General features: G+C 56.5%; 1 protein-coding gene across 2 annotated transcripts in view; it reads left to right on the top strand.

Annotated features, from left to right (window-relative positions):
* The window catches only part of TRIOBP (TRIO and F-actin binding protein), a 52615-nt gene that overhangs the window by 12531 nt on the left and 12533 nt on the right, over window positions 1-27551 (top strand). The window contains exons 5-15 of one of the 2 annotated variants that reach the window (XM_034987550.1): window positions 1-1488; window positions 5635-5749; window positions 6462-6873; window positions 6904-7607; window positions 10314-10391; window positions 12765-12902; window positions 22207-22263; window positions 24820-24888; window positions 25007-25096; window positions 25455-25564; window positions 27016-27541. The exon at window positions 1-1488 is cut by the window's left edge and continues 619 nt beyond it. In XM_034987550.1, coding sequence (XP_034843441.1) covers window positions 1-1488; window positions 5635-5749; window positions 6462-6873; window positions 6904-7607; window positions 10314-10391; window positions 12765-12902; window positions 22207-22263; window positions 24820-24888; window positions 25007-25096; window positions 25455-25564; window positions 27016-27541 — 3787 coding nt within the window. Of the gene's footprint in view, window positions 1489-5634; window positions 5750-6461; window positions 6874-6903; window positions 7608-10313; window positions 10392-12764; window positions 12903-16734; window positions 16912-22206; window positions 22264-24819; window positions 24889-25006; window positions 25097-25454; window positions 25565-27015; window positions 27542-27551 lie in introns of those variants that run through there. The other variant, XM_034987549.1, reaches the window with a different exon arrangement.

Below are 27551 nucleotides of genomic sequence, written 5' to 3'. Positions count from 1 at the left end.
CCCCTCTCCCAACAGAACCACCCAACGGGACAATCCCAGAGCTTCTTGTATTCAACAGAACATCCCCAGAACCTCTCCTACCCAACGGGACAACCCTAAAACCTCTTGTATGCAATGGAATAACCCTAGAACCTCTTATACTCAACGAGACAATCCACAGTCTTCCTCTCTACGGGACAACCCTAGAACTTCCTCCCCTCGATGCTGCACACAACGGGACAATCCCAGGAATTCTTCTCCCCATCGTACTAACAAAGATATTCCCTGGGCCTCCTTTCCTCTCCGCCCAACCCAGACTGAAGGCCCCCGAACCTCTTCCCCATCTCGCTCCAAGCAAAGTGAGGTTCCCTGGGCCTCCATTGCCCTTCGGCCAACCCAAGGGGACAGGCCTCCTCAGACCTCATCTCCTACTAGGCCAACTCTGCGCGACCCACCTCTCTCCTCCTCCGGATCTACTCGACACAACTCACCATCTCCGGCCGCTTCCTCCTCCCATAACCCCGGCCCCCACAGTGCCTCCCGGACTTCTTCACCTCTGTACCCTGCTACCTGCGGGGCACCCCAGACCTCTTCTGAGCCCTCCCAGCCTCCATGTTCTGTGTGTATTGGGCATCGGGATGCCCCTCGAGCTTCCTCACCTCCTCGCTATTTGCAACATGACCCCTTCCCCTTCTTCCCAGACCCCCATGCACCTGAGGGTGAATCGCCCCACCACAACCCCCCCTATATACCTCCAGCCGTGTGCATTGGACACCGGGATGCCCCCCGGGCTTCTTCACCCCCCCGCCACACCCAGTTTGACCCCTTCCCCTTCCTCCCAGACACATCAGATGCTGAGACTCAGTCCCCCCAGCATGACCCTCCTCAGTTCCCCCCACCTGTGTGTATTGGGTACCGTGATGCACCCAGGGCCTCCTCCCCGCCGCGCCAGCCCCCAGAGCCATCCCTGTTATTCCAGGATCTTCCCAGGGCCAGCACTGAGAGCCTTGTCCCCTCCACGGACTCTCTGCACGAGCACCCCACATGCCCACCCCCCGTGTGCATTGGGCACCGAGATGCACCCTCCTTCTCGTCCCCACCACGCCAGGCCCCTGAGCCCTCCCTCTTCTTTCAGGATCCCCCAGGGACTAGTATGGAGAGCCTGGCCCCCTCCACTGACTCTCGGTATGGCTCCCCAATGCTGCCCCCCCAAGTGTGCATCGGGCACCGGGATGCACCTAGAGCCTCCTCCCCACCCCGCCACCCCCCCAGTGACCTAGCGCTCCTGGCACCCTCACCTCCGCCAGGCAGCTCGGGGGGCTCCCGGGGCTCAGCAGCCCCTGGGGAGACCAGGCACAACTTGGAGAGGGAGGAGTACACCGTGCTGGCTGACCTGCCCCCGCCCAGGAGGCTGGCCCAGAGGGAGCCAGGGCCCCAGTGCAGCAACGGGGGCCGCACCCGCAGCCCTGGCCGCGCGGAGGTGGAGCGCCTCTTCGGGCAAGAGCGCAGGTGAGCTCAGGGCGGGGCCAGCTAGGTGGGCTGGGGAGGAGGCTCGGCAGCAGGACAGGTGGAAGGTTCACAGGCTTAGGTTGGCAGATAGAAAGGGTTCAGACCCCCACCCTGCCACTGACTGGCTGTGTGACCTTGGGCGAGTCACTTCATCTCTGTTTCCACATTTTAGGAGGGTTTTGTTTTTTTTTAAAGATTTTTAAAATTTATTTATTAGAGAGAGAGAGTGAGAGAGAGAGCGCAAGAGGGGGTAGGGTTAGAGGGAGAAGCAGACTCCCGGCCAAGCAGGGAGCCCGATGCGGGACTCGATCCCGGGACTCCGGGATCATGACCTGAGCCGAAGGCAACCGCTTAACCAACTGAGCCACCCAGGCGCCCTTTAGGAGGTTTTTTTGGACAACCGAGCGATACTGTGTGTAGCCTAATGGTTAAGAGCAAAGGCCAGGGTCAGGCGGGCTGGGTTCAAATCCTGGGTCAAACCCACTCCCCAGACTGTGTGACCTGCTAAAGTGATTTAACCTCCCTGAGCCTCAGTTTCCTCATCTGTAAAATGGGGAGAATGTTAGTACATTAAATAAGGTTAAACTCTCAAACCCTTTCTTTGATCCAGAATCACAGGTTTATTTATTTATTTTTTCCTTCTTACCTGAGGGAAAAGAAAGTACCTATGATTCTTTTCTGCTTTTTAAAAATTTTTTTCAAATTCTTTTTTTTTTTTTCTCTTCTACTTTAACCAAGAAAACTCATGGGTCCCCTTGAATTTCAGAAAAGAGATGTCAGTTTAAAATGAATGGCCAAAGCCACATATTTTAAATAAGAGAACTCATAGAATTACAAATTTTGTAGAAGTTAAATGTCACTGTCCTCGGACATGGCAACAATGCCGGAAGTCCAGTCCAAGTATCCCGCAAGTCTCTTTGGTCAGCAGGGCCGCACAGGTAGTTTATGACCCAGAGCGTCTGCTTTGGCACAGCTCGGGGAGGGAAAACATTTCCTCCCGATCTGGCTGAGATTTCTTTCTCCAGCAGTTCCAGCCCCAGAGTTTTCAAGGACCGGGCTGGAATACCATTAGTTAAGGTTAAAAGAACCCAAAAAAGTAGGTCTGGAAGTCTCAAAACTTACAATGTATAATTCAATACATTACAGTGTATTTACTAAGATAGAGTTGTATAGCCACCCACAACCTAATTTGAGAAACTTTCCATCACCCCGGGAGCAGGTAGTATTTTGCATTCCAGAATTCTTCCTTGTTTTCCTTGGGGCAGTATTTTCTCTTAGATTTGAATCTACTTGAGAAACCTTATCTCTTACTCTTCAGATTTCCTTCTCCGGTAAGTTTTATCAATTTACTACCCAGGTGACAACCCCTGGGGTCTCCATCATTATTGTAATTCTATCTTTGGTCTTTAAACAAACAAAAAACACACATTTTAATTTTTCTAGGGCAGTTTTAGGTTCATAGCAAAATTGAACGGAAAGTACAGAGATTTCCCACTCAGCCGCCCTACACACACATTCTACCCCCACTACAACAGCCCCCACCAGAGTGGAGCATTTGTTACAAACCGTGAACCTACATTGACATGGCATTATTACCCACCGTCCATAGTTTACAACAGGGCTCCCTTCTGATTGTACGTTCTGTGGGTTTGGACAAACATATAATGGCACGTATCCACCGTTGTGCTATCATGCAGAGTATTTAACTGCCCTAAAAACCCCCTTGTCTTTGGCCTTTTTTATGATTACTATTTTTGGTCCAGTATCAGTTTGCATACCTTTGATTTTATCTGATAATTCAGCAGGGACACTAAAGGTCTTTATACCAGAGTTATATTTTCTTCTTTTTCTTTTCTTCCTTATGGTGATAACTTAGAGAGAGAGAAAAGGTTTATAATAGAAGTCAGGAATATGCTTATACTCTTGTTAACCGTTTAATTATTTTTCCATAGATACTTCTATTCATTTTATTTTACTCTCTTTGAAGTTGTTTACCTTTTTAAAGCTTTATTGCAGTATAATTGATAGACAAAAAATTGTATATATTTAAAGTCTACATTTTGGTGAAGTAGACTATTTACTATTAATCAAGACTTTATAACTCTACTGAGTACGTAAGTTATTTTCTCTTGTATGGCACTTTTTCCAAATAGAAAAACATTTGTCGTCTAAAGATGAAATTTTAAAACTATTTAAATATCTGTAAGGGACAGACTGAAAGTTACGAGTGGGTGGCTAGAGGGCCATGCTTTTATTTTCTTCCATATATTCATTCAACATGTATTTATTGAGCATCTACTCTGTCCAAGCATTGTCTAACTGAGCCTGGAAAATTTCTCTTAAAGGGCTATCCCATTAAAGCATTAGGCGTTTTGGCTTGATAGCTTCATTCTTCCCCCTCTAGATGCCTAGGAGCCAGGAGCCAGGAGTAGTTTTCTCTGTTATCCTCCCCAACCTAGTCATTTGGAGCTTTCACTATGTGGAGCCCCCAACACCTGGTTCTAGGGAAAACTCCCCCTGAGGCCTCAGATCTAATCCTCCTCGTCTCAGATAGATTAAAATGATCAAGCAGCACTTAAACTCAGAAACACTAACTTGGGTGGAGAACTTTGGCTTCCTGTGAGTCTACAAAAACTCGACTTACTTTATGGGTCTGGTGTTTTTTTTTTTTAAGATTTTATTTATTTATTTGAGATAGAGAACGACCATGAGCAGGGGGAGAGGCAGAGGGAGAGGGAGAAGCAGACTCCCCACTGAGTGCAGAGCCTGATGCGGGGCTTGATCCCTGGACCCCAAGATCATGACCTGAGCCGAAGTCAGATGCTTAACCAACTGAGCCACCCAGGCACTCTATGGGTCGGATTCTAATGACATTGGCAAAAGCCATAGACAACAGCAACAAAGCCCAAACTCATAATTCTTTTACTCTCTAAAGCCTCTGTGGAGTTTCAGTGTAGTTCCCAAGGGAGAGGCAGGCTGAAGGCAAAGCACAGGTCTGGTGAGCAGAGATCCCTCTTCCCTTTTGGCTGGCTCCATTGGGGCTTGGCACCGGGTTGTCTCTTTCAGGCTTCCCTCAGTTCAGTCCAGCCATTAGAGACCCAGCTCCCTTTGTCCATTTAGATGAAGTCAGACCTGTTGAAATAAACATCCAGTGGAGCTGCTGAGTCTTGGGTTTTGATGCCCTTACATACGGATGGGAGAGGTGTGCCCAGATTCTGTCTGGTTGCTACCTTTCAACAGAGATGTCATGTTAAATATTAACAACCACAGCTACCCATTGTTAAGCAAGACAATGAACTGGAACTAGGGACTTTTTACAGCTTACAGGTTATCTCTGTTGGATGTGGCAACAATACCTGGAGTCCAGGTGTCTTAGAAGTGACATTTACGTGAACAGTTTACATTGGCCTTTCTGGAAATGTAGAGGATGTTTCTTCCTTCTGATCTTGCTCAGAGCTCTTTTACTGACAGCTAGGATGGCCTGGAGTGTTCAAGGCTAAGTGCTGGAACCCTCTTAGTTACCGAGGGGGAGGAAAGATGGGCCTGGGAAATCCCAAACTCACCATGCAACAGGAAAAGGGCAGAAAGAATGGGATATGGGGGTACGTAACTCTGCATCTCCCCTCCCCACCTCATGGGGTGCATGAGAGAAAGTGGGATGGTCAAGTGCTTGGCACCTGGAACATAGGAAGTGCTCAATAAATGTGTGCTGTTACGATCACGTGTGCCCAGTGCCTGGTACACAGTAGGTGCTCAATAAATCTTAATTCCCGCAAGGTCCAGTCTAACCTTTGTCTAGGGGTGAGTGGTGGGCTACTCGTGGGGTGGTGGTCAGAAACAGGAAGTACTGAGTGAGACAGGAGGCAGTCAAGGCCAAGGCTAAGCCCCCCATCCTATGCTTACCCTTTTTCCCACTTCATTGCCCCCTGAGGTAGACAGATTAGAGTGGTTGACTATCCTCATTTTTCAGAAGGGGAAACTGAGAACCTGAGAGGATCATCCCTTACTTAGGGCCCTTCAACAAGCTCATGGCGGGCCCCCCAGTCTCCCACATCTCCTCCCATTGGGGCGGGAGTAGAGGAACCGGGATGCTGGGAGTGGGACAGCCCCAAGGGCCCTCAGAGGGGCGGCTGCATTTGCTCATAGGAAGTCCGAGGCACCGGGGGCTTTCCAGGCCCGGGACGAGGGGCGGTCGCAGCGGCCCAGCCAAGGTCAGAACCAACTTCTCCGAAGACAGTCCAGCCCTGCCCTCAGCAGGGAGGTGAGCACTGCCAGTCTGCCCTGGGACCCTGCAGCCCCGAGAGGTGGGCCACTGCTTCTCCCCTCCCCCAGGTGCCAGGCAGCAGTCTTGGGAAGGGAGGTCCTTTATGAAAGGGTCCGAGCCCCAATCATGGGCGTCCAGCTTCCCCCTCTCCCAAAGAGCCAGCAGTTCTTGGCAAAATTGAGAAGGACCCCACATTAGTCCTTTGTAGATGGCCCTTCCATGTTGTCACCCTCCTTCATTAGGCACCTGCTATCTTGAAAAGCTTTCAGGGAGAGCCCCGGATGCATCATTCCGGCTTTAAGGGCTATGTCTTCCAGGGTGGCCATTCGTATTTTTAAAGAAACTCTTAGAGAGCAAGGCCCGACCCAGTGGAGTGGGGTATTGGTAGTGGAAGTTCCGGCACCTGATAGCGCAGGTTGGAATCAATATCTTGGCGGGGGGGGGGGGGGGGCGGCAGGGAAGTAAGCAGCGTTTTAAAGATCTCTTTCTGAAAGTGAGGAGATTGGGTGAAAGGGAAGAGCTGACCCCCGCCCCCCACCGCCAGGGAGGGAAATCAGGGACCCTAGGTACTTTGTGGCTTGTTGTCATCCAGGCTGCTGTGAAGACAGCCTGCCTCTCTCCAGGCCTGGCAAAAGCCAATCTCTGTCCTAGAGAGAGACCGCCCAGTCAGGGTCCTGGAGCCTCACCCACCCCCTCACCTCATCCTCAGGTAACCAAGCCCCTTGCGAAGCAGGCAGAACCAGCCCAGAGGAGCCAAGCAGAGCCCCCTCATCCCAGGAGCCCCGAGAGGCAGCCTGAAGGGGACCGGCAGCTCCAGGGGTCCTCGCTGCCCCCAAGGACATCAGCCAGGACCCCTGAGAGGGAGCGACGGACAGAGAGACCTTTGGAAAGTGGCCGGGCGGGCCCAAGACAGCCTCTGGGGGGGTGGCAGAGTCCAGAGGAGCCTCCAGGAACCCAGGGCCCTCACAGACATCTGGAGAGAGGGTGCGGCAGCCTGCAGGAGGGCCCAGGCCTGGGGGGCTGGCAAGGACTTGGGGAGCCCCACCGGGGGGTTGCCAAAGCCCCAGAGGGAACTTGGAGGGGCCCTCTCAGGGAGTCCGAGGAGAGCTGGGGGCAGCTGGGTGGCCCCACCGGCCACAGGGGGCAGGCAGAGGCCTGGCAGGAGCCCCCCAGTAATGGGTTGTGGGAGTCCCCCGACAGGTCAGCTCAGAGAGGTTGGGGCAGCCTGCAGGACCTGCCCAGTGCTCACCAGCCTAGGAGCCCCCCAGAGAACTCCAGGATAGGCCCAACAGAGTTCTTGAAATCCCAGAGGCCTGAGACACCCACCACCATGGGCTGGGGGGCTGAGGGAACGTGCCCACACCTGCACAGCCCTGAGAGGCAACGCGAGCTCGACGGGAGAGACCTCGTGGGCCTTCTTGGGGCGCCCAGAGAGGGGGCCTGGGCCCGCACGGAGGAGTCGACGCTCACCTCCCACCTTCCCAGGTTGGACTGGGAAGGCCTCCTGGAGCTCCTGCAGGCCCAGCTGTCCCGCAAGGACCCAGCTGGACACTGGGGTACCCCGGCCCCGGCTTCAGGGCCAGAGGTGGGTTCCCCAGGCACAAATGGTGCCCCAGAGCTAGAGCGACAGGGCCAGCCTGACAGCTGGGAGGAGTCCACCCTGGTCAATGGACAGAGCGCTGGGCAGTGGCCCCAGAGCTCCGCCCAGCCGCCCAGCCCTGCCTGCACCGCCACCCAGTGGCCAAAGACCAAAGTGACGAGTGGACCAGAGACCTCAGCTAAGGCTGGTCTGGAGGAGTTGGGCCCGCTGGGAAGCAGGAGCCCTGCAGAGGGTCCCAGCTTGCCAGACTGGGAGGTAAGTCTGTCTCACGTGCAAGGGACAGCCTGAAAAGCCGCCCCACCCAGACAAGGATCCTTAGAAAGGCCTCCCTTCGGCTCCTGCACGCCCTCCAAGGCTCAGCCCTAATCCTCCCTCCTGACCGACACTTTCCCAACCACCCAACTGGGCAGCAGTGATAACAACCCACACTTTTTGATGACCAGCATTTACTACCCGCTAAGCCCTGGTTTGGGTATTTCTGGGTATTTTCCTCCTTTAATCTCCACAGCAACCTGATGAGAAAGGCACTGTGTATTCACAGATCAGGAACCTGAGGCACAGAGAGGTTAAGCTACCTGAGATCACACAGCTAGTAAGGGCTGGGGCTGGGGTGAGGGATCCCGCGGGACGGCTCAGCGCAGACCACCCCGGGTCTTCAAGCAAGGTGCTCTGCCCAGGGCACTCCCCCTTCCCGGCTGTGCAGGTCCTCTTCCTGTGGCCTCTGGTGGTTCCTAACTGACCCTGGCTTGGACCACAACCAGTGTGGTCAAGTCCCCTCCCCCCTGCCCCATTTGAAGTTCCTCAAAGTCAGGACAGCTTCACTTAGCCCTTTCTGGCCCCTACCAGCTCCTCTTAGGCACAGAGAAGAGGTTGCACAAATGCTCATTGGGTTGAGTGGGCTGCTAAGCCAGGCTATTTAAATGAGGGCCCGCGTGCAAGGCAAGCCCAGTGCCTGGCACGGAGTAGGAGCTCACCAGGTCCCTTCCCTGCCTCCTTCGCCCCAGGGGCAGGGTCACGGAGTCAGTGGTACTCTGGTGCTGCCCGGAGCATCTACCTGAAGCTGGTGGCTGGGGAGGGTCCTGGAGGCCAGAGCGGGGCAAGCTAGCCTCAGCTCACTGGGAATGTAGCATGCACTTTGGGGCACCCAGCCTCTCTTGCCCTGTAAAATGGGACCAGCTGCTTCCCTCATAGGCTCCGATGGGGTGATTTGGAGGCTCCTGCTCGTTCATCCAAACGCCCTCACTTCCTTGATGTCCAGCCCAATGCCGCCTCCCTCCTGGACAACACTATACCGGGTTCTGAGCCTGGTGCCTTACATCCTTTGCCACGTATGCCTCAGCCTGATAGAAGGCTCAGCCACGTCTGGCATTTGCCGGGGGTCACGCATGCATAAATTGTGAGAAATCAGATCAAAGCTTCAACTCCAAAGCCCCAGCTTTTAACTGCCATGTTGTGAAGCCTCTGAGCGCAGGGTCCGACTGGGGAGCCCCTTCCCCTGTATTTCCCTGAGGCTTTTATCTACTTACTCTCCAATTGATTCAATGCACACGCACCGGAGATGCAGGGATGAACCAACTTGGTCCTGCCCCCCTGGCCAGAGGGGGATTGGGGACTTTGGAGCCCCTGCCCAAGAAGCTGTCACATTTGTCAGGGAGGTATATGGACCACTGGCAGCTCAGGGAGGAGGGGTGCTATGGCCCAGTGGATGCTGGGACACTGCTGCCTGGCCTGGTCTACCGGAAAGAGTCTTCCCTAGCACTTGCTCCCTGGTGAGGCTCCGGAGTCCCTGGGAAGTCAGCCATGGCCACTAGGGAGGGGTGGGAGCACCAGGTGCTTAAGGGCATTTCACGAATGACACCGAAGAGGCATTTACCAGGTTGCTGGGGCACCAGTTGGTCACCCTCTATGCAAATCCTTGGCATGGCTTCCCGCTGCCCTTCCTTCCACCCCAGATTTGCTCTCTACTCCGTGGAGCTGGCTGCAGAGCTCTGCGGGCACATCTCCCTACCTTTGCACGTGCCTTTCCCATTGCTTAGGATGCTCTTCCCTTCCCTCTTCACTCACCGAACACTTGTTCATCGTTCAAGTCTTAGACCAGGTGCCCTGTTTTGAGATATCTTCCCTGAATACTCACCCTACCCCTACGTTGGAAATGTTTCCCTTCCAGGCTCGATAGTTCTGTCATTTCCCCCATAAGAAAGTTGTCATTTCCCCCATAAGAAAGAGGAGCCCCCTGGGGGTGGGAGCTGCACCTACTTTATCTCTGCATTTCTGGCTCCTGGCCCAGGACGTGACACAAAAGAGGAGCTCAGCTCAATGGATGATTGATCAGTGAATCCATGAATGCTTTGAATGCATGCAAGAAACAAATGGAGGATGGGTGGGTCAGTGGGTAGATGATGGATGAATGATGGACAATATGGGTGATGGACAGATAAATAGGTAAATATGATAAATGATAAAAAGATGTTGGGTGGAAAGTTAGGTGGGTGATGGTGGAATAGATAATGGGTGTTGGATAGATGATGTTGCTTAGATGAAAGATGGGATGATGAACTGATGGATGGATGAGTAGAATATGTATGGATGGTGTGTGGAAGGGTAAATGTGGAATATGGATGATGGGTGGTGAATGAATGTTGGAAGGATGAGTAGAATGATGGATGGATGGATGGATGGTTGGATGGATGGATGTTGGATGGGTTGAGAAAGGCTATATGGATGTAGGATGGATGGATAGAGGATGGATGTATGAGTGGGATAATGGATATTGAATAGGTTAGTGAGTGGATAATGTAGGGTAGACATTGGTTGGTTGGATGGATAATACATGGATCTATTGATATTGAATGCTAGATGGATGTTGGATGGATGAATGATCAACGGGTGGATAAGAAGGTAGATACATGAATGGAACCTGGGGAATAACCTGAGCTAAGCTGTGTTCTTTCTTATCTCCAGTTCCAATCAGAGGAGCCTGAGGAGTCAGAACCAAGCAAAGGCCAAGACTCACTGACCGACCAGAAGCAGGCAGACTCGGTAGTTGGGTCGTGGGTGTGGGAACATAGGGAGGTGAAGGGAAGGGAAATCAGACTGGAGGTGGGCTGAGGTCCTCTGATGAGCTCTAGGGTCATCCAGACCAGGGTTGGCTATTCCATGGCGTCATCTGTGTGCATGGTAGGGCCTCTAGAGGAGGGGCTCCCGAGGAGCTGGGCAGCAGAGCTACCTTCGGGCCTGGGGACCTGGGCAGGTAAACGATCCTGGGGTCAGAAGCCCAGGGCTCTGCTTTTAACTTGCTAGAACGTCCTGGAAAGTCACTCTCCCCTTTTCTGGGCAAATGGCAGTTTGACCCTGATGGTGTCTGAAGGCAAGGCCCTTCTGGTTCTGGAGGGCTGGCCAGGCAGGGAGAAGCAGTAGAGATTCCAAGAGCTGGAGCCAGGAGGTGCTGCCGTCAGCTGAGCCTGGATGGTCTCCAGGGTCCGGGGCGGGAGAGATGTGTGCAGGGGGTGGGACCCAGTGAGGCTGCTGGGAGGCCTGGCTGCAGCTGGAGCACATTGCTGTGCCCCACCCCTCCCCACAACCTGCCAAACAGACTGTTCTCATCACCCTCGGCCTCCAGAGAGGTGAGGTCAGCGCTGACAGCCTGCGGCAGCGGGAGGCAGGGAGAAGGAGACAGGCTGCTTGCGGCTGTTCTTTCTTCATCCTGCTCTTGTTCCGCTGTTGCTGTGCTCCGCCTGAGAAGCCGATTGGTGGTGGTGGGAGGGGGGGATGCATCTGTCTGGCAGCCTGGAACCCCCGGTCTGGCCCTGCCGCTAATCAGAGCTGGGCGGGGGGCGGATTCTGCCCCTCACTGTGCAGATGAGGAAACGAGTCATCCCAGGTCACGCAGCCAGGCAGTGACTGACCTCCAACTAGAACCTGGGGCTCGGGACCCCCTTCCCGCAGTCCCTCTGCTGCCTGGATGTTGCTTCCTGGCTCTGTCCTGATTCCCCACGTGGCCTCCCAGAGTGGCAGCAGGATTCTCATTGCTTGGTGGCCCATCTTCCCGTCTGTGACATGGGAGGGGACAGAGGACTGGTCACTGAAGGCGCTTCTTACTCTCACAGGGGCTCTGGCAACTTTGCTCTTCCTCTTTTTTCTGTGTTATTTCTTCATATTTCCTGGGGCCAGAGTTTTGTGAACAAAGAAGAAATAGCAATAGAGGGGTCCCCCTATAATCTCCACCAACATGGAAACCTCTCAGTGCAGCCCCAGGCAACCTGGATTGGACAGAGCTGATGACTGGTTCACTAGCTCGTTCCTTCATCCATCCATCCATCCATTCATTCCTTTATTCACGTACACTTAGCCAGCACCTTCTGCATGCCTGGGTGTAGGCCAGAAGTAAATTGGAGTGCATGCAGCTCCTGGTCCAGTGGCCGGGGCTGTGCTGGGGGAATGTGGTGGGAAGGTGGGGAGCAGTCCTTCCCCCGAAGCCTTCCCGGGCCTGTGATTTGATGCCTGATGTCCCACTGCCAGATGATCTCTGGATTCTGAAGAGTGGGGACACCTGGACTCTGTCCTACCTCTCTGCCAGTAAGCTGCTGGGGGACTTTGGAGAAATGCCTCTGCTTTGCTGGGGCTTGTCCCTCAACAAGGATGACTGCAAAGGGGGCACATTTGGGGGCTCTGCCAGGGGTGGCTGCAGAAGTCTGTGTGATTCATTCCTTTCATAAAGGGGGGAGAGGAAGGCAGATGGGAGCACTTGTGTGACCTCTTGGTGCCAGACGGGTTGTTGCCATGGGGGAGATGGACCCAGAGTTTCCACATCTTTAGGTATTACAAGAGAAACTGGAAATCGGCGGTTATATGTTAATCTCTTGTTTCTTTAACATTGGAACCTAACGCAAAATAATCTGAAAACCCTATGCAGACTGAACATACGTCGGGGGTCTGCACACCCTTCCTTACTGGCCACCTGTGGTTTGACTTTAGGGTGGCGAAGTGCACGTCTCCAAAGGTGCTGAGCCCCAAGAGCCCTATCAATCAAACACCCTGTAGTGTGAATGAGTTAACACGCTTTTTTTTTTTTTAAGATTTTTTTATTTATTCATTCGAGACACAGAGATAGAGAGAGAGAGAGCATGAGCAGGGGGAGAGGCAGAGGGAGAGGGAGAAGCAGGCTGCCCGCTGAGCCAGGAGCCCGATGCGGGGATCGATCCTAGGACCCTGGGATCATGACCTGAGCCGAAGGCAGACGCTTAACCATCTGAGCCACCCAGGCGCCCCAACAAGCTCTTTTCTTGGCAGTTCTGTGAGACAAGAAAGATGGGCCTTTGAGGTGGGCATGGCAGAATAGGCAGGGGAGACTAGTCAGGGACCCCCCATCCCACCAAAGGGACCTGGGGGCCAACACTGGACCCTATTTGACAGGCAGACAAGAGGCCAGCGGAGGGCAAGGCTGGGAGCCCACTCAAGGGCCGACTGGTGACCTCATGGCGGATGCCCGGGGACCGTCCCACGCTGTTCAATCCGTTCCTGCTGTCTCTGGGGGTCCTCAGGTGGCAAAGGGTAGGCTGGCTCCAGCGGGGTGGGAGGGATGAGGGTGGGAGAGAGGGGGAGGGGAGGAAGGACGTTGGCGTTAGTCAAAGGAGGGAGAGTGGGGGCTGAGAGGGGGGGACTTGGGGCTCCCACATGAGAAAGGAAGGATGGAAGCACAGTCCTAAGGGCCCCGTGGTCTCTGCAAATGAGTGGGATTTCCCACCTCCAGGACAGGACTGGGGCTGTTTTCAGTTTTCGGGGTGAGGTGGGATTGAATAATCTACATGGCTGAAAGCTCCCAATCAGCAACTGGGCCAAGGGGAACCAGGTTTTCGGGGGGGAAGGGAGAGTGGGATGGCCTGTGGGGGGCTCTGGGATTGCAAAGTGTGTCTCAGACCTGGGCCTGAGCCAGTTTCACAAACATCTGGCATTACGTAACCTACCCCCTGCCCTGAGAGGGCTGTAAACACTCAGGCCTCTGGTTCAGGGTTTCCTCAAGGGCAGGGAGGGGAGGCAGCTGTGACTCGCTCCCTCTTGCCCCCTTCACAGCAGAGACAAGGGGCCTGGCCTCTCCAGGGGCCACTGGCTGGTTCAAGGGCTCTCTTCTCTTAGTGACAGGCTGACTCTTGTATTCTCATTGGCCCTGGGTGCAGCACTAGGCTGGGCATGTTAGGGACAGTACACCCATTTTGCAGATGAGGGGATGGAGGCCCACGGAGGTGGGCTGACTTGCTCGAGTGGCACAGCTTGGGTTTAGAGGAGCTGGCCTCTTGCTGATTTTCCTCATTCCTAGATGAGAGAATGGCTGCAGCTAATCACCCGAAGCCTCAGTGGCTACATCTGTATAATGGGGAAAAGTCTATAGTGACTCTCAGGGCTGCAGAGAAAGCTTGGGGAGATCAGGATGCACAGAGGTGTGATGGTAGGGGGTGGGTGGCGTCCAAACACTAACTTTCCCAGCCACTTCATGATTTCCTCCCTGCTGTTTTTGGGGGTTAAGGCACTAGGGTGATCGGACAAACATGGTTATCTGGGCAGGGTGGTACCTTCAAGCCCTGGGCGGGATTTACCTTATCACACTAACTAAAGGTCACTAACATGGAGCAGGCCTGGTAGGAGGGAGCAGGTAAGTCCCTGGCGGAGAGAAGGGCAGAGAAATGGGGAGAAGGACTCAGGAGTAGTGGTGCAGCTGATGATAACCAGAGTGATGATAACCAGCTCTGTGCATGACATGCCTGATTGCATTTAATCCTCACCACCAGGCATACTAAGTACGGTGCATATTGTCCATTTTATAGATCAGGAAATGAAGCTTGGTGAGGAGAGAAACCATTTGTTCTAGGTCACACACGGGGCAGAGCTGAGATTCGAACCCTGCTTGGGCCGACTACAGAGCCCTCCCGCCTCTGAGCATCCTGATCTCTAAGCCCTGCTTCCAGCCCCAAGAATCTCCACAGATTTTCCCCATTACACAGATGTGGCCATGGAAGCTCTGAGTTGGCAGATGTCTTCTCATCTGGGAGGGAGAAAAATCAGGAGCTACGGGATGGAACTGCCAGCGGGGCATCCCAGACAGTTACTTAGAGCAGCTTCAAACATCTCTTGGGTTGGAGAGTGAAATCGGTCCAAGGTCAAGAGCCAGGAAGCTTGAGTTCTGTCTCTGTCACTAACATGTATGGCTTTGGGCCATCGTCACCCTCTCTGAGCCTCATGATCTTATCCTCAATAGAGTAATGGTTTGAGATGGATAACCCCGGAGTTTGGTGGCCCTGGGTCCCTGGGTCTGTGCCATCTCTGACCGAACCAGGACAGTTTGTGGTAAGGGAGTCATTCCTTCGTTTGTGCATGCATTCATCAGAACTGTGTTTACTGAGGACCTACTGTGGGCTGAGGCCCTGGGCTGGCCTCCAGGATATAGACAAAAACACTCTGTCTCTGCCCACAGGAAGCTCAGTTTGGTGAGGACACTGACATGTAACTGGTAAGAACAATGTGGTCATCCCTTTAGTGGCCAAATATATAGATTCAGGGAGCACTGGACCAGGAGATTCTAAATCTGTGCTGGGGGCACTCTGGCTTCCTTTGGACTGAGACGTGGAGGGTGAGGAGGCATTTTCCAGGCAAACAAGGGGATTTTGGAGAGAGGGGAGGGAGAGTGTATGTGTGTGTTGGGGCACAGAGGACAGGAAGAGAAATGTTCCAGACCTGGCAGGGAATGCAATGTACAGTCCCATCTGAGGTACAAAGGACCTTGCTTACTCTGAGAATTCCCGGTGGCTCCATGTTCTGTATCCCGAGCATGTAAAATGTGTGTGTATAATGATGGAAGACAACAGGCAGGGGTCTGATTATGATGGACGCTGACTGCCTGGCACAAGAATGCAGAGCTGATCTACTAGCACTGGGGAGGTGTTGAACTTTGAGCAGGGGAGTGATCTGATCGCTGGGTTGAGGGTACTACAAGAGGAGTCCCAGAGGCCAGGAAAGCAGCAAGGAGGTTGGTGCTGCCAGGGGCCACTGGGCCAGAGCCCTGGTGGCTGGTGAGGTCTTCTGTTCATTCACTCTACCAAGGGCCAAATGCCTGAGTGAGGTACAGGGGTAGAGTGGGAAAACAGCACGTGAAAGCAGGAAGGCCAGGTCTAAAGGAAGATAGGCTGGTTCTTGGACTCATTCCTTAGGGTAGAGGAGAGGCACCCAGTGGGAAATGTGGGAAAGAACTTCAGCTCCCTGGGCCTTTGTTTCTTTATCTGTGAAATGGGGAGAGTAATTATAGTTATGACAGCAATAATTTTTGAACTCCAAAACTGAGCTGTCAGAAAATTGAAATGGCAATTATTCCAAGCTCCCCTGCCCCCCCCCCCCCCGCCCCCGTGCTAGCTAACTAGGGATAAAGGGGTTCTAGGTGCTTTACTTAAATTAACACTTAATCCTTACAGGAACATCAGGAGATAAGAGCATTATCCTCTTTTACAGAGGGTGAAGTTGAGGCCCAGAGAGGTTGAGTACCGTGCTTAAGGTAACACAGGGTTTGAATCACAATGCCACACAAGCTACCACTGCATTTTCAACACACTCCACCAAAGTCCCTCCTCTGCTGCGAGGCTCAGATGAGCTGCAGGCAAAAGGCCTCTTACAACCTGCCAAGTGCTGGGAATGTGAGAAACACCCAAGATCCCAAAATGGGGTTCTTAAGCCGAGAAAGACCGGCTTGTGAGCAGGAGCCATTTGGGGAATGCCCTACCATTCCAGAACTCGCTTTGGGCTTAGATTACGTGCTCGGAATCCCGTCCCTTCTTACTGTGACCTTGGGCAAGTCGACTCACCTCTCTGAGCCTGTTTTCTCATTAGTAAAATGGGGACAGGGACACCTCCCCGTCAGGTCTGTGGTGAGGCCGAAATTAGGTTACACAGGTAACGAGCGGGGCTCGGCGAGTGGGACCCGCTGAACTGTTAGTACTGGGCGCACTGCCCACGTCTCGGTCAACCGACGCGCCGAGCCCTTAGTGGACTCCCCGCTCCGTCCGGCGGCTCGCGGGAGCCATAGCAGGGCGACTAGGTGCCACACCCGGCCGCCCCCGCCCTACACTCCCGCGCCGGGGCCCGACCGAGTCACCTGCACGCTGGGTCCTTCCTTCCTCCCAGCGCGCCGGCGGCCGAAGCCCGACCCTCGATTCCCTCCGCCCCCATCCGCCCGCCCCGCCCGCCCTCGCGCGCCCGTCCCGTCGCGGCAGGCCCCGCCCCCGGCCCGGCCCGCGCTCCCATTGGTCCGCCCGCGGCCCCCGCCGCTGTTTGTCCCGGCTTCCCCGCCGCCCATTGGCCCTCCCGGGTCCTCCCAGGAAGTTTGAAAAAAAAAAAAAGTTTTATGGGCGGATGGAAGGGGCCGGGGCAGCGCCGGGGAAGGGAAGGGCCGGAGGAGCGGCGGCGGGCGGCCGAGAGGGGCGGCGGCGGCGGCGGGATTCCCGCGCTGCTGAGCCCGGTCCGAGAGCCCTTTCCACCTTCCTGCCTCCTGCTCCCGCCGCCCCGGGGCGCCGCCATGACGGTGAGTGCCCCCCGCCCGGGGCAGCCCCTCTGCGCCCCAGGCCGGGAGGAGAGCGACGGCCCGAGCCAGAGCCGAGCCGCTCCCCTCCTGGGCACCCCCTTCACTTCCCGGCGGCGAGAGGAGGTCTCGGCCGGAAGACGGGGCGACCCCAGAGGCGCAGGCCGGCCATCCTGCCTCAACTTCCCCCAGCCTCCTCCTCACCTTCCCGGGCCGGGAGCCAGAGCGACCCCGAGGAAATGAGAACTCCCTGTCCTGGTCAGCCCCTTCCCTCCCGCCCCTCCGCAACTTCTGTGGGACCAGTCACGGACGATTTCGGATGGCCCTTTCCCACCTCTCCTCCAGCCCCCTTGGTGAAGACCTGACCTGATTGCCAAACTGCTGGACCCGTAGGGACTCCCAGGGCTCCGGGCAGTGGGAGGAACGGGGATGGGCCTGGTCTGGGGTGTCGCCTGGGGCTGGAGAGGCGCTCCCCGGCTCGAATGGGTCGCCCAGAGCCAGTCCTGGGAGGGCTGCCTACCCGCGTGGGCGCTAGCCCGAGGTTGTGTGGGTGAGAAGGGGCCGTCCCGTCGCACCCTGTCCGGGAGCCCGTCCTGGGATTTCTGAAGCGGAGCGATGCCGTGTTCTGTCGGGCTTCCCGCTTCGCAGCGGCGCTGAGGCCTTGGGTGGGCAAGCCCACGAGTGAGGTGGGGGACACGATGGCAGAGATTTGTCTTTCTCTTGGGAATGAACACTGCCCAAGTCACATCAATACCTGTGCCTTAATGATCATATTGGGCTCCACAGCCGAGTTCACCATTATTCCCATTTCACAGCTGGATAAACTGAGGCCTGGGGAAGGGGTGGTGGTGAGTTGCCCTAGGTTACCCTGAGCGTAAAGGAAGGAGTAGCCTCTTTCCAGGTCAGTCTGGCCCCTTGACCATGATGTTCTGGAAGGGAGGGGCGGGGCTGCTTTGGGTTTCTGGCTGGCGCCTTAGGGAGGCTCTGACAGCCTAGGCGGGTGGGGTGATGGAGTTGAGCAGGGTGTGTCTGCGCACGCGCACAGCCGTGGAGACCCTGACAAGAAGTGGGCTGGGCTGCTGGGGGTTGGCCCGAAGGGTCCCTGCCTCTGTGAGTGTGATGACCTGGCCGCTGCTTGGACTTCCTCGGCCTCCGCACATCCTGCCACCTCCCTGCTGGCTCTTCCTGTCGTCAGCAGCCTCCCTTTGGTCAGTGAGCGGAGAGGGATGTGAGGGGAGGAGCTGAGTCAGTGTCCTGGCTACCCACCCCATGCTCCCGGGCCCCCAGGCCCCGGGGAGGGTGGTTGCATTGCCTACTGGGTGCCTGCCAGATCCTGAACTGGGCGCTTTCACATTACCAGAGTTGATCCTTTAAGGTTGATTATAACTTCCCATCTAACAGATGAGAACACTGAGGTGTAGAGAGGGGAAGTAACGTGCCCCAGGTGACATAGCTGGGCCCTGGCTGAGCCAGTATTTGTAGCAAGATCTGCCCCAGCTTTCTCTCTGGGGCGAGATAAGAAACGTACACTGTTGCCTCTCTTGAGGAAGCGCATGGTGAACAAGGGTAAGGCTGCTGCAAGCAGCCTGTGGGGGCATTTGCAGGAGGGACAGCATATCCCTGTGGTGGCTGGGGGCTTCCAAAGGAAGACACCCTCCTCTTATTGGAGGACTTGGTCAGGTGGAAGTGGACTAGTGGGAAGGAACAGTGTAGATACACACACCCTGGTCATGTTTGGGGAAGGGTGAGAAGCTAGAAAGAGGGCCTGGAAAGGAGGGCCGGGAGGAGCAGTTTGGACTTTGGTCGGGGGCACTGGGGAGCCAAGAAAGGTTTTGGAGCAGAGAGGAGGCTCATGATCACCACTGACAGTGTTTGCTGGGTTCACTGTGGCTGCCTTCATGCCTGAGCCTGCCCCAGCCTGGTGTCCTTCCTGTGTCTTCTTTTTTTTTTTTTTTTAAAGATTTTATTTATTTGAGAGCGAGAGAATGAGAGACAGAGAGCAGGAGAGGGAGGAGGGTCAGAGGGAGAAGCAGACTCCCTGGCGAGCAGGGAGCCCGATGCGGGACTCGATCCCGGGACTCCAGGATCATGACCTGAGCCGAAGGCAGTTGCTTAACCGACTGAGCCACCCAGGCGGCCCCCTCCTGTGTCTTCTTCACACCCTTTTCCTGTCTCCTGACTCCAGCCCTGAGCTCATATCTGGAGGGAACAAGTGGTAAAGCTGCTGTGAATGGGTAAATGTTTAAAGGCTTCGGGAAGCTGGGCCTGGAGTCCAGATCTGCTCTACCCCCTTTAGCCTTAGCCCGGTGTAGCCCTGCCCTTGGAACCTCCTGCCCTAGCCACTGCCTGGCATCAAATTATATACCTGTCCACTTGTTTACTGTCTGTCTGTTCCCTGAGTTCCACCAGGGCAGGGGCCACATCTCCCCTTCGCAGCTGATTTCCTGGGTTAAAACAGTGCCTGGTGCTTTAAAAAAAAAAAAAAAAGTTTTTCAACAAACATTCCCTTAGCCCCTTGGTCCTGGAGGGTGAACAGCACATGTCCCTAACAGTGAGTTGCTTTTACTCTAGCCTGTGAGGGATAAGTGAATGGCTTCACGATCATCACAAATGCCCCAGAGGCTGTGGGAAGGTGGCTGGCTGGGGTGTGGCGTGTACCGGGAAAGGGGCCTCGGAGGTGGCAATTAAGCTGGGTCTTCAGGCACGAGTTAGGGGTTTGCCTGGTCCCCGGTGGAGGAGGAAGCCTAGTATTTAAGCAGAGGACATGGGCTGGTGTGGAGGGCCTGGAGTCCTGATGTGTTGAGGATCAGAGAGCATATGTGGTGATGATATAAAAATGGGGTTCCCTATGCAAGGGGGAGGCCAGGCTGGAAGGCTGAGCTGAGGCTTTTGTGCCGTCAGGCAGCTGGACCTTGTTTTAAAGCCCCCTGGAGCCATCCCTGGAGGTTTGAAGCAGACTTGTGACATTAGGCCTTTTTGAGGGGTCCACCTGCCAAGCATGTGCTTAGAGGGGGCTGTGTCAGTGGTCTAGGCAGGTGGGAGGCAGTGCTGACCTGTGGCCGTGGCCGTGACCAAAAGGAGGAGAGAGCTGGTCAGTACTCCTGGAGGGACAAAGGGCAGGTGAGCTTCCTCAGGTGGAGGAAGGGTGGCTGGGCCCTAGAGGCCATGTGGGAAGGTACAGCATGAGAGGTTTAAGCTAGCAGACCTTTTGACCCTGAACAGGGGTTCCCAGGTTACTGCAGGACCTTCCCTGTCAGCGGATTTAAAATCTCACATTGGCAGCCTCCTCCCCCTAAGGTCAGTGTGCCATCTAGCACCCGACATGGCGTGCAGCATGTTTGTACCAGCTTCCAGAGGGTCACTGAGCTTCTCCATGTATAGCTCGTTCAGCCCTCTCACCAAGCTTGGGGGAGGGCAGAACCCATCCCCCCATCATTTGCCACATTAGGCAGCCAGGGCTCAGGGAGGGGATGTGATGTCCTCCCCCGCCGCACTACCTCCACCCCACCCTCTGCTTTCCAGGCAGCCCTTGGGGTCCCAGCCTTTCATTCTAGTTGGGGAGCCCTTGCTCACCCCTGGAAGCCTATAGCTGATCTCCCAGCCCTGGCCCAGTTTGGTGGGCTGGGTTGTCCACTCGTACCTTCCCAGGAGCTTTCCGCCGGACCAGCACAGCAATGCCAGCTCTGTGGGCCATCCTGGATAGCCTGGCTTCTCAGGGCCAGGGGGTGGGGGTGGAGACGGCCCCCAAAGCACAGGAATTTAGACCAGGAAGGTAAAGGAGGGTAATATTTATTTAGCAGGTTTTTGCTGAGGCCTAGTCACATTGTGCCTGGCCTTGGGGTCACTGGAGGTCCCTGTCTGAATGGAGGTCACCCAGGTGATTTGGTGGCCCCAGGCGTAGCTGCCAGTCTTCAGTCTTAGCTTGGGACCACCCTAAGCAGCCTCTGGCACTTGTGGGGAGCAGGGTAAGGACGAATGGAGAGAGACAGCGGAAACAGCCCCAGGGTTTCCCAGCTCTGAGCAGAGCCTGGGTCCCCTCCCTCAGACAGGTATGCAGGGAGGGGCCTCCATGCAGGGGTGGGGCTGCTGGCCTGCTGAGATCCAGGGGCTCTGGCCCCACAGCCTGGGCCCTGGATGGCTCTGGATGTCCAGGCTGCTGGCCCAAGCCCCTATTAGGCCACTGCCCCCACCTGCGGAAGAGGAGAATGGGGAGGAAGGCAGGTCAGGGGAGGTGGCCAACTCTGGTGGCTCCGGTCTCCAGCTGCTGTCTCTGCTGCCCGCCCCACTGAGCCATGCCGCAGGCTCCTTCCACGCAACCAGACACCTTGGCCTGGTGAGGCTGTGATGCGGCGCTGATAGGTGGGCTCAGGGCCATGGCAACAGGTGGCAGCCTCCTCCCTGCCCGCAGCCCGGCCCGCCCCGCTCTCCTCCCTGCCAGTGGGCAGAAGCTGACACTGTGCTGAGGGGACCAGGACTTAGACGAGAGAGAAGTCTGCCCGTGGGCTGGGAGGGTCTGGGGACTGGAGCCCACCAGATGGGCATGGCCAGAGAAAATGCCCAGATGAGTAGCTGCTTCATCTAGGCCCGGGGAGGGGTGGTGGTGTGTGGTACCTAGCTCACAGAACTCTGTGGAACATGCTGCAGCTGGGAGCCCCCAGACCCCGGGCCCGCGCCCCACTGAGCAGCACCCGGCAGGTAGGGCTTGCCAGGACTGAGGTCCCATCTTCCTGGCCCTTCCAGAGATCTGGAGGGCACCAGAGGATCTCTGACCCCAGCCTGGGCCTGGCTCCATCTTTCAGGGTCTCCAGGAAGCAAGGAAAGGGCAGGGCTGGTTGGAACACAGGAGGATCAGTGAGTGGGGGATGAGCGGGGGCATTAGGGCGTTTTCCTGGTGGGCCTCCTGGCCTCGTCAGTGAGAGGAACGGGACAGTTTGCTCAGCCCTGCTGGTTCAAGCTGTTCTCAGAGCTCTCTGGGATCTCTATAGACAGAGCCCTTCTGGCCCCTCTCTCCCACTCTTCGGTGAGGAGGTAGGCTGGTGGGAGGGGAGCCTGGACATCTATGGTGGATGTGCCAGTCACCCTGCCTACCCTCTTGGCTCTCAGAGATTGTTGGGGAAAGGGGCCAAGGCTGCCTCAGTGGCTGGGGAGGCTGCCTTCATTTGGGGGTTACCTGGGCCCTCAGCCCCCCTCTCCTGGCTCCCCAGAAACCCAGTCTCACAGGACTCGGGGGCAGGATGGGTGCAGTCCTGGTTGGCTCTCCACCAGGCCTAAATCACCTGCCTCCTCATCTTCCCACAGCCCGATCTGCTCAACTTCAAGAAGGGATGGATGTCAATCTTGGACGAGCCTGGAGAGGTAGGAGGGCTCTAACAAGAGGGGACGGGTTGGCCTGGGCAGCTTCAGCACCCCAGCAGGTCCCTGGGGGCAGCCCAGCAGGCTGAGCTGCTAACACGGCTTGTCTAGGCTTCTGGAGAGCCTGGCCTCTGAGTGGAGGAGACCCAGGTGGGCCCAGAGTGGGCACCTTGAGTGCGTGCGTTTCTTGTGCCGTCGCAGTGGGCCTTGGGCTGTGGGGGTGGAAAGGCAGAGGCTACAGTCATCTCAGGCTGCTGGAACAGTCTGTAGGCATGTAGGGCAGCAGGAGTAGAGGCCTCCTAGCCCCTCACGCCCTACACCCCATCCCCTTGTGTCACCGAGAGCCCCTCGGCCCTCTTGCCTCTTGATGATGCTGGCTGGGCCTGAGGGTCTGGGGTGGGAGGGCTCAGAGAGATCAGCTGGCCTGAGACATTACAGATTCCCAAAGACTCAGCCATGCAGGAACCTCTCCCGCGCCCCCGAAGTGGGCCTCAGAGCATTGGCTTTGAAGTCTCACCAGCCTGGGGCTCCACAGTCGAGCCACAGCTTCTTCTGGCCTTAGGAACCACATCTATGGAATAGGCATGATGGATCATGACGATTCTTTCCAGGGTGGACAGCAGGGTCGGAGAGGCTGAGCCGTGTAGGGTCCCTGCCAGAGCTCAGCTAATAACCCTTCCCTTTCTCTAATGTGTCCATCCTTAGAACCAGGAGGGACAGTGGCCTCTCTGCCCATTCAGCTGCCAGGCTGGCTGGAGTCTGGGAGCTGGAGCTGGCTTCCTGCCTGCTCAGCCTGGGAGGGGACGGCTCCCCGCTCTGTCCTGCATGCGTCCGTGGCTCAGGTCTGCGTGCAGCCCGCATGCTGGGGAGGGCTCAGAGCCAAAGGGAATCTCATTGTGTTTCCTACCCACATGTTTTATTCCCTCCAGCCCACAGCCTTCCGTTCCTGCTGCCTGCTCGCTGGTCCTCTGGTGGCTGCGCTCCAGGCTCACACAAGGCCTGGAACCCTGCCAGTGACCCTTCCCAGCCTCCCCACCCAGGGTCTCTGGAGGGCAGAGATGATGGGCCCCACCCAGAACTGGCCGCTACTCATCTTCTTTCGCAGGGTTTTGGAATGTCCACACTGGAAGGGCCCTGGGAGTTCAGCCAGCCCAGCCCCTTGGTGCATACAGGCAGAGGACAGGCCCACAGAGCTTCCATCTCTTTGGGCCTAGTAGCCCCTTCGGTAGACCCAGGCCTAGAACTTGGGCTGCCTAAGGCCATGGAACTCCATCTGGCTCCTGTCTCAGCCATCATAGAGTAGGCTGCAAGGGCCAAAGAGACCATTTGGCACAGAAGCCCTGCCCTGCTTTGTAGAGGGACAGTTGAGGTCCCGAGTGGCAACCCGGGCCACTCTTAGGACGATCCCCAGTAACCTGGTGCTTGACCCTATGCTAAGTGCCACGAGAAACATACCAGGCAGGGATAGACACTTCTAACCTCCCAAGAAGGCTTAGGGACTTCTTATCAGCCCTACTTGACAAGTCAGAAAAATGAAGCTCAGAGAAGTCGAGATACCCGATCGAAGACACACAGCCAGCAAGGGATAAAATAATTATAACCTAGGTCTCTTGGATGCTAAGCCCTATTTCTTAGGGGAGGCCATGTGGAAAGAAGTCGCAAGTGTCATTCTGCCACATCCTTGAAAACTTGCCATCTTCTTGAGGAAAGAAAACTAAGTATTTAGAATAAAGTGAATAGAGTTTGGTGATGTGGGAGAGCCCCAGGAGGGCTGAGGACTGGGTGGCATGTGCTGACCCTGGGAGTGGGTGGACCTCGACTGGCATTCCAGTGAATGTCCAGAAGCCCAGAGGTGGGCTGAGCTTGGCATATTTAATATCAAGCTGTTCTGGCACCCCTGCCCTCCCCTCTGTGGCCTGCCGACCTAACCCCAGCTGGAGCAGAGAGGTGCTGCAGAAAGGGGCCCAAATCATAAACGTGCGGAGAACGTTCTCACAAGCTGAACACATGTGTAACCAGCACCTAGCTCAAGGAGCAATAGGACCAGCGCTCAGACATCACCCCCAGGCCACCTTCCAGTCCACTCTGGGTCCCTTGTCCTTGGCTACTGAGGTGATCCAGAGGGCCCTGGGGGAAAAGACGTGCAAAGTTCTGCTCCCTGACTTGCTAGGCAAATGACGTTACACAGGTCACAACCCCTTCCTGGTCTGTACTGGAGGGGGTTACTAGTAGGAGCCTTGGTGATCCCGATGGAGAGGGTCAAGAGGGCTACGGGACTGTCAACACATGAGAGAAGGGCTCCCAGAAGGAAAGGGAAGGTGTAGGCACTGAGAAGTCAACCCATTTCACAGATGCTGCCCCTGGAGGGGCCAGGCTTCAGATCTGGAGTTTCTGCCTCTGCTCTGTCCCCTGCCCCCACAAGCCACCAGCGGTGTGGAAGAGGGTGCTGGGGCCCTACCATTGACCTGGCAGCACCCAGGACGGCTGCACACACCCCCCTTTCGCTCCGCCCTCACCGCAGCCCCCCTCCCCTCGCTCACTGCCACCTCTCCTTCACAGTGGAAGAAGCATTGGTTTGTGCTGACAGATTCAAGCCTTAAGTACTACAGGGACTCCACCGCCGAGGAGGTGAGACCAAGTGGGAACGCTCCCTGTCCCCATCAGGTGCTGGGGGCCCTGGAAGGGGACCGGGGGCGCCCAGCGGGGAAGTGGAAGGTGTGGACCATCGTGGGCTTTCCTGCGGCAGGCCGATGAGCTGGATGGCGAGATCGACCTGCGTTCCTGTACGGACGTCACCGAGTATGCGGTGCAGCGAAACTACGGCTTCCAGATCCATGTGAGCTGCCGTGTAGCTGGGGTGGCATCGGGGCTGGGTGGGGGGGCGGTGATGGGCTTCGTGACTGGCTCCTGTCACTCATTGACCTGGAGACCCTGTCCTTAGAGCTGTCGACACCTGGCCTATCTGGGGAGGCCCCAGAGATAATTGGTGGGGGAGGGAGGGTGGAATGTTGGGGAGATCTCAGAGCCAGCTGGTGGAGGGGAGCATTGGCACCCTCCACTCATCCCTAGGCGCAGGACCTTAGGTTCCCTACTTGGGGGGAAAGGGCCACCCTCCCTGGGGTGCACAGTGGCGAGAGAGCGGGCTGGGGGCGGAGCTGGCCATGTGGCAACCTGCCCGTGGGGTGGACTTGCAGACCAAGGATGCTATCTACACCTTGTCGGCCATGACCTCGGGTATCCGGCGAAACTGGATCGAGGCTCTGAGGAAGACCGTGCGACCCACCTCTGCCCCGGATGTCACCAAGTATGTGCCAAGCTGGACTGGGACCTTGAGGGAGGCACCTACCCCTGCATCCCTGAGTGGGGTTCTGGCACCCAGCTGAGGGCCCTGTGGCTGTACCTCTGGGGCCTCAGTTTCTCCATCATCAAAATGGAGAGAGAGCAAGGAGCATTCTTGGCACTCACCCGAAAATACTTTGAGGACCTGTGGTTTGACTGCCATTCCTTTATAGTCCCCCACATCCTGAAAGTGGGGAAGGGATCTTGACTCTTCGGAGAAGATGCCAGTGAGTCAGAGGCCCCCGCTAGTGGCTGATTATCTCCGAGCCGTGGGAGCTGTGTCTGAGCCTGAGTTGGAGAGAGGGTGTGGTTAGGTAGTCTGGATGAGGAGCTCACCCCGCTGGAGGTCGCCGTGCGTGGAGGGGAGGAGGACTGAGTGAGTTGCTGGCAGAGCCCCCCACAGTATAAACCCTTGCCGCCCACGGTGGGGGCTGGGAATCGCAGCTGCTGGACAGCAGGAACGGCGTGTGGTACTGGGAGGCCTAAGCATGAGCCCCCCTACTTGGCCGTACCTTGGCTGTTCACCCTCAGGCCAGTGACTTTCTTGTCTGAGTGTCAGATTCCTCATCTGTCATGCCGAGCATGACGTCTGCTTCGTGGGAGGGCTGTGCGTGGAAGCGCTCTGTGGACTCTGGAGCACTCTGCAGCTGGGCTTCCAGTTAGTCTGTAGGCTCAGCCGCTCTAACAGAGAAGCCCCAGGCACAGTGGCATAAATAAGGGAGAGCTTGCTTTCTCTCTCCAGAACAATCCAGAGGTGTGTGATCCAGACCTGGCGGGGCAGCTCTGCGGCCCACAACTCACACCTTTGTGTCTGGCTCAGTTCTCATGGAGTCCCTGCCAGGACCCAGGCCAGGGCATGCCCGGTCCTTTAAAGGGAACCACCTCTCACACCCTTGGGCGGAGGAATGCAGTCACATGGCCACACAGCTGCAAGGGATGCTGGGGGGGTGTCGTTTTTGGCCGGCCAACGATGTACCCAGCTATTACTAATGGAGGAAGGGGAGGACCCAGAGGTCACTGGTCACCTCATCTTTCCTATCCCACTGTGAGCCCCTTGAGCCCCGGACCTTGTCTTAAACCACACTGCTGGGAATAACGCTTTGATCACCATTGGCCAAGGGCTCTGTTTGCTTTGCACACTTTCACTCACCTGGTCCTCACATTCGTCCTGTGAGAGGCATTGTTGGCCCATGTTACAGATGAGGTCCCTGGGGGCCAAAGCGGGAACCCAGCTCTGCTGGTGCCTCTGCTGCTCAGCGTGGGCCCTGGGATGCTTCTCAGCGTCTGTTAATGATGAAGCTCTAGTCCGAACCTCTAGATGGGGGTCTGGCCCCGGGCCCCAGCCCAGGGGTGGCGCTGCAGAAGTGCTTGACTCTTCACTCCCTCCCGCCTGACGAGGCTCTGCTGGCACCCTAGGCTCTCGGACTGCAACAAGGAGAACACGCTGCACGGCTGCAGCACCCAGAAGGGCTCCCTGAAGGCCGGGGAGCAGCGGGGGGGCTCTGAGGTCATCGGTCGGGGCAGCCCGAGGAAGGCGGATGGGCAGCGGCCGTCCCTGGACTACGTGGAGCTCTCCCCGCTGACGCAGGGCTCCCCGCAGCGGGTCCGCGGCCCGGCCCGCGCCCTCGACCGCCCGACCAAGCAGGAGGAGCTCGAGCGGGACCTGGCCCAGCGCTCCGAGGAGCGACGCAGGTGGTTTGAGGCCACGGACAGCCGGCCCCCGGAGACCGCGGCTGGCGAGGGGCCGCGCCGGGGCCTGGGTGCCCCGCTGACGGAGGACCAGCAGAGCCGGCTCAGTGAGGAGATTGAGAAGAAGTGGCAGGAGCTGGAGAAGCTGCCCCTGCGGGAGAACAAGCGGGTGCCTCTCACCGCCCTGCTCAACCAAAGCCGCGGGGAGCGCCGGGGGCCTCCGGGTGACAGCCACGAGGCCCTGGAGAAGGAGGTAGGCACCA

This window comes from Mirounga leonina, unplaced genomic scaffold, assembly GCF_011800145.1.
Source record: "Mirounga leonina isolate KUSES-001 unplaced genomic scaffold, KU_Mleo_1.0 Mir_418, whole genome shotgun sequence".
In the NCBI taxonomy this organism is placed as follows: domain Eukaryota; kingdom Metazoa; phylum Chordata; class Mammalia; order Carnivora; family Phocidae; genus Mirounga; species Mirounga leonina.
Note: the sequence above shows the minus strand (reverse complement) of the source record. Positions and strands in the feature narration are given on the sequence as shown.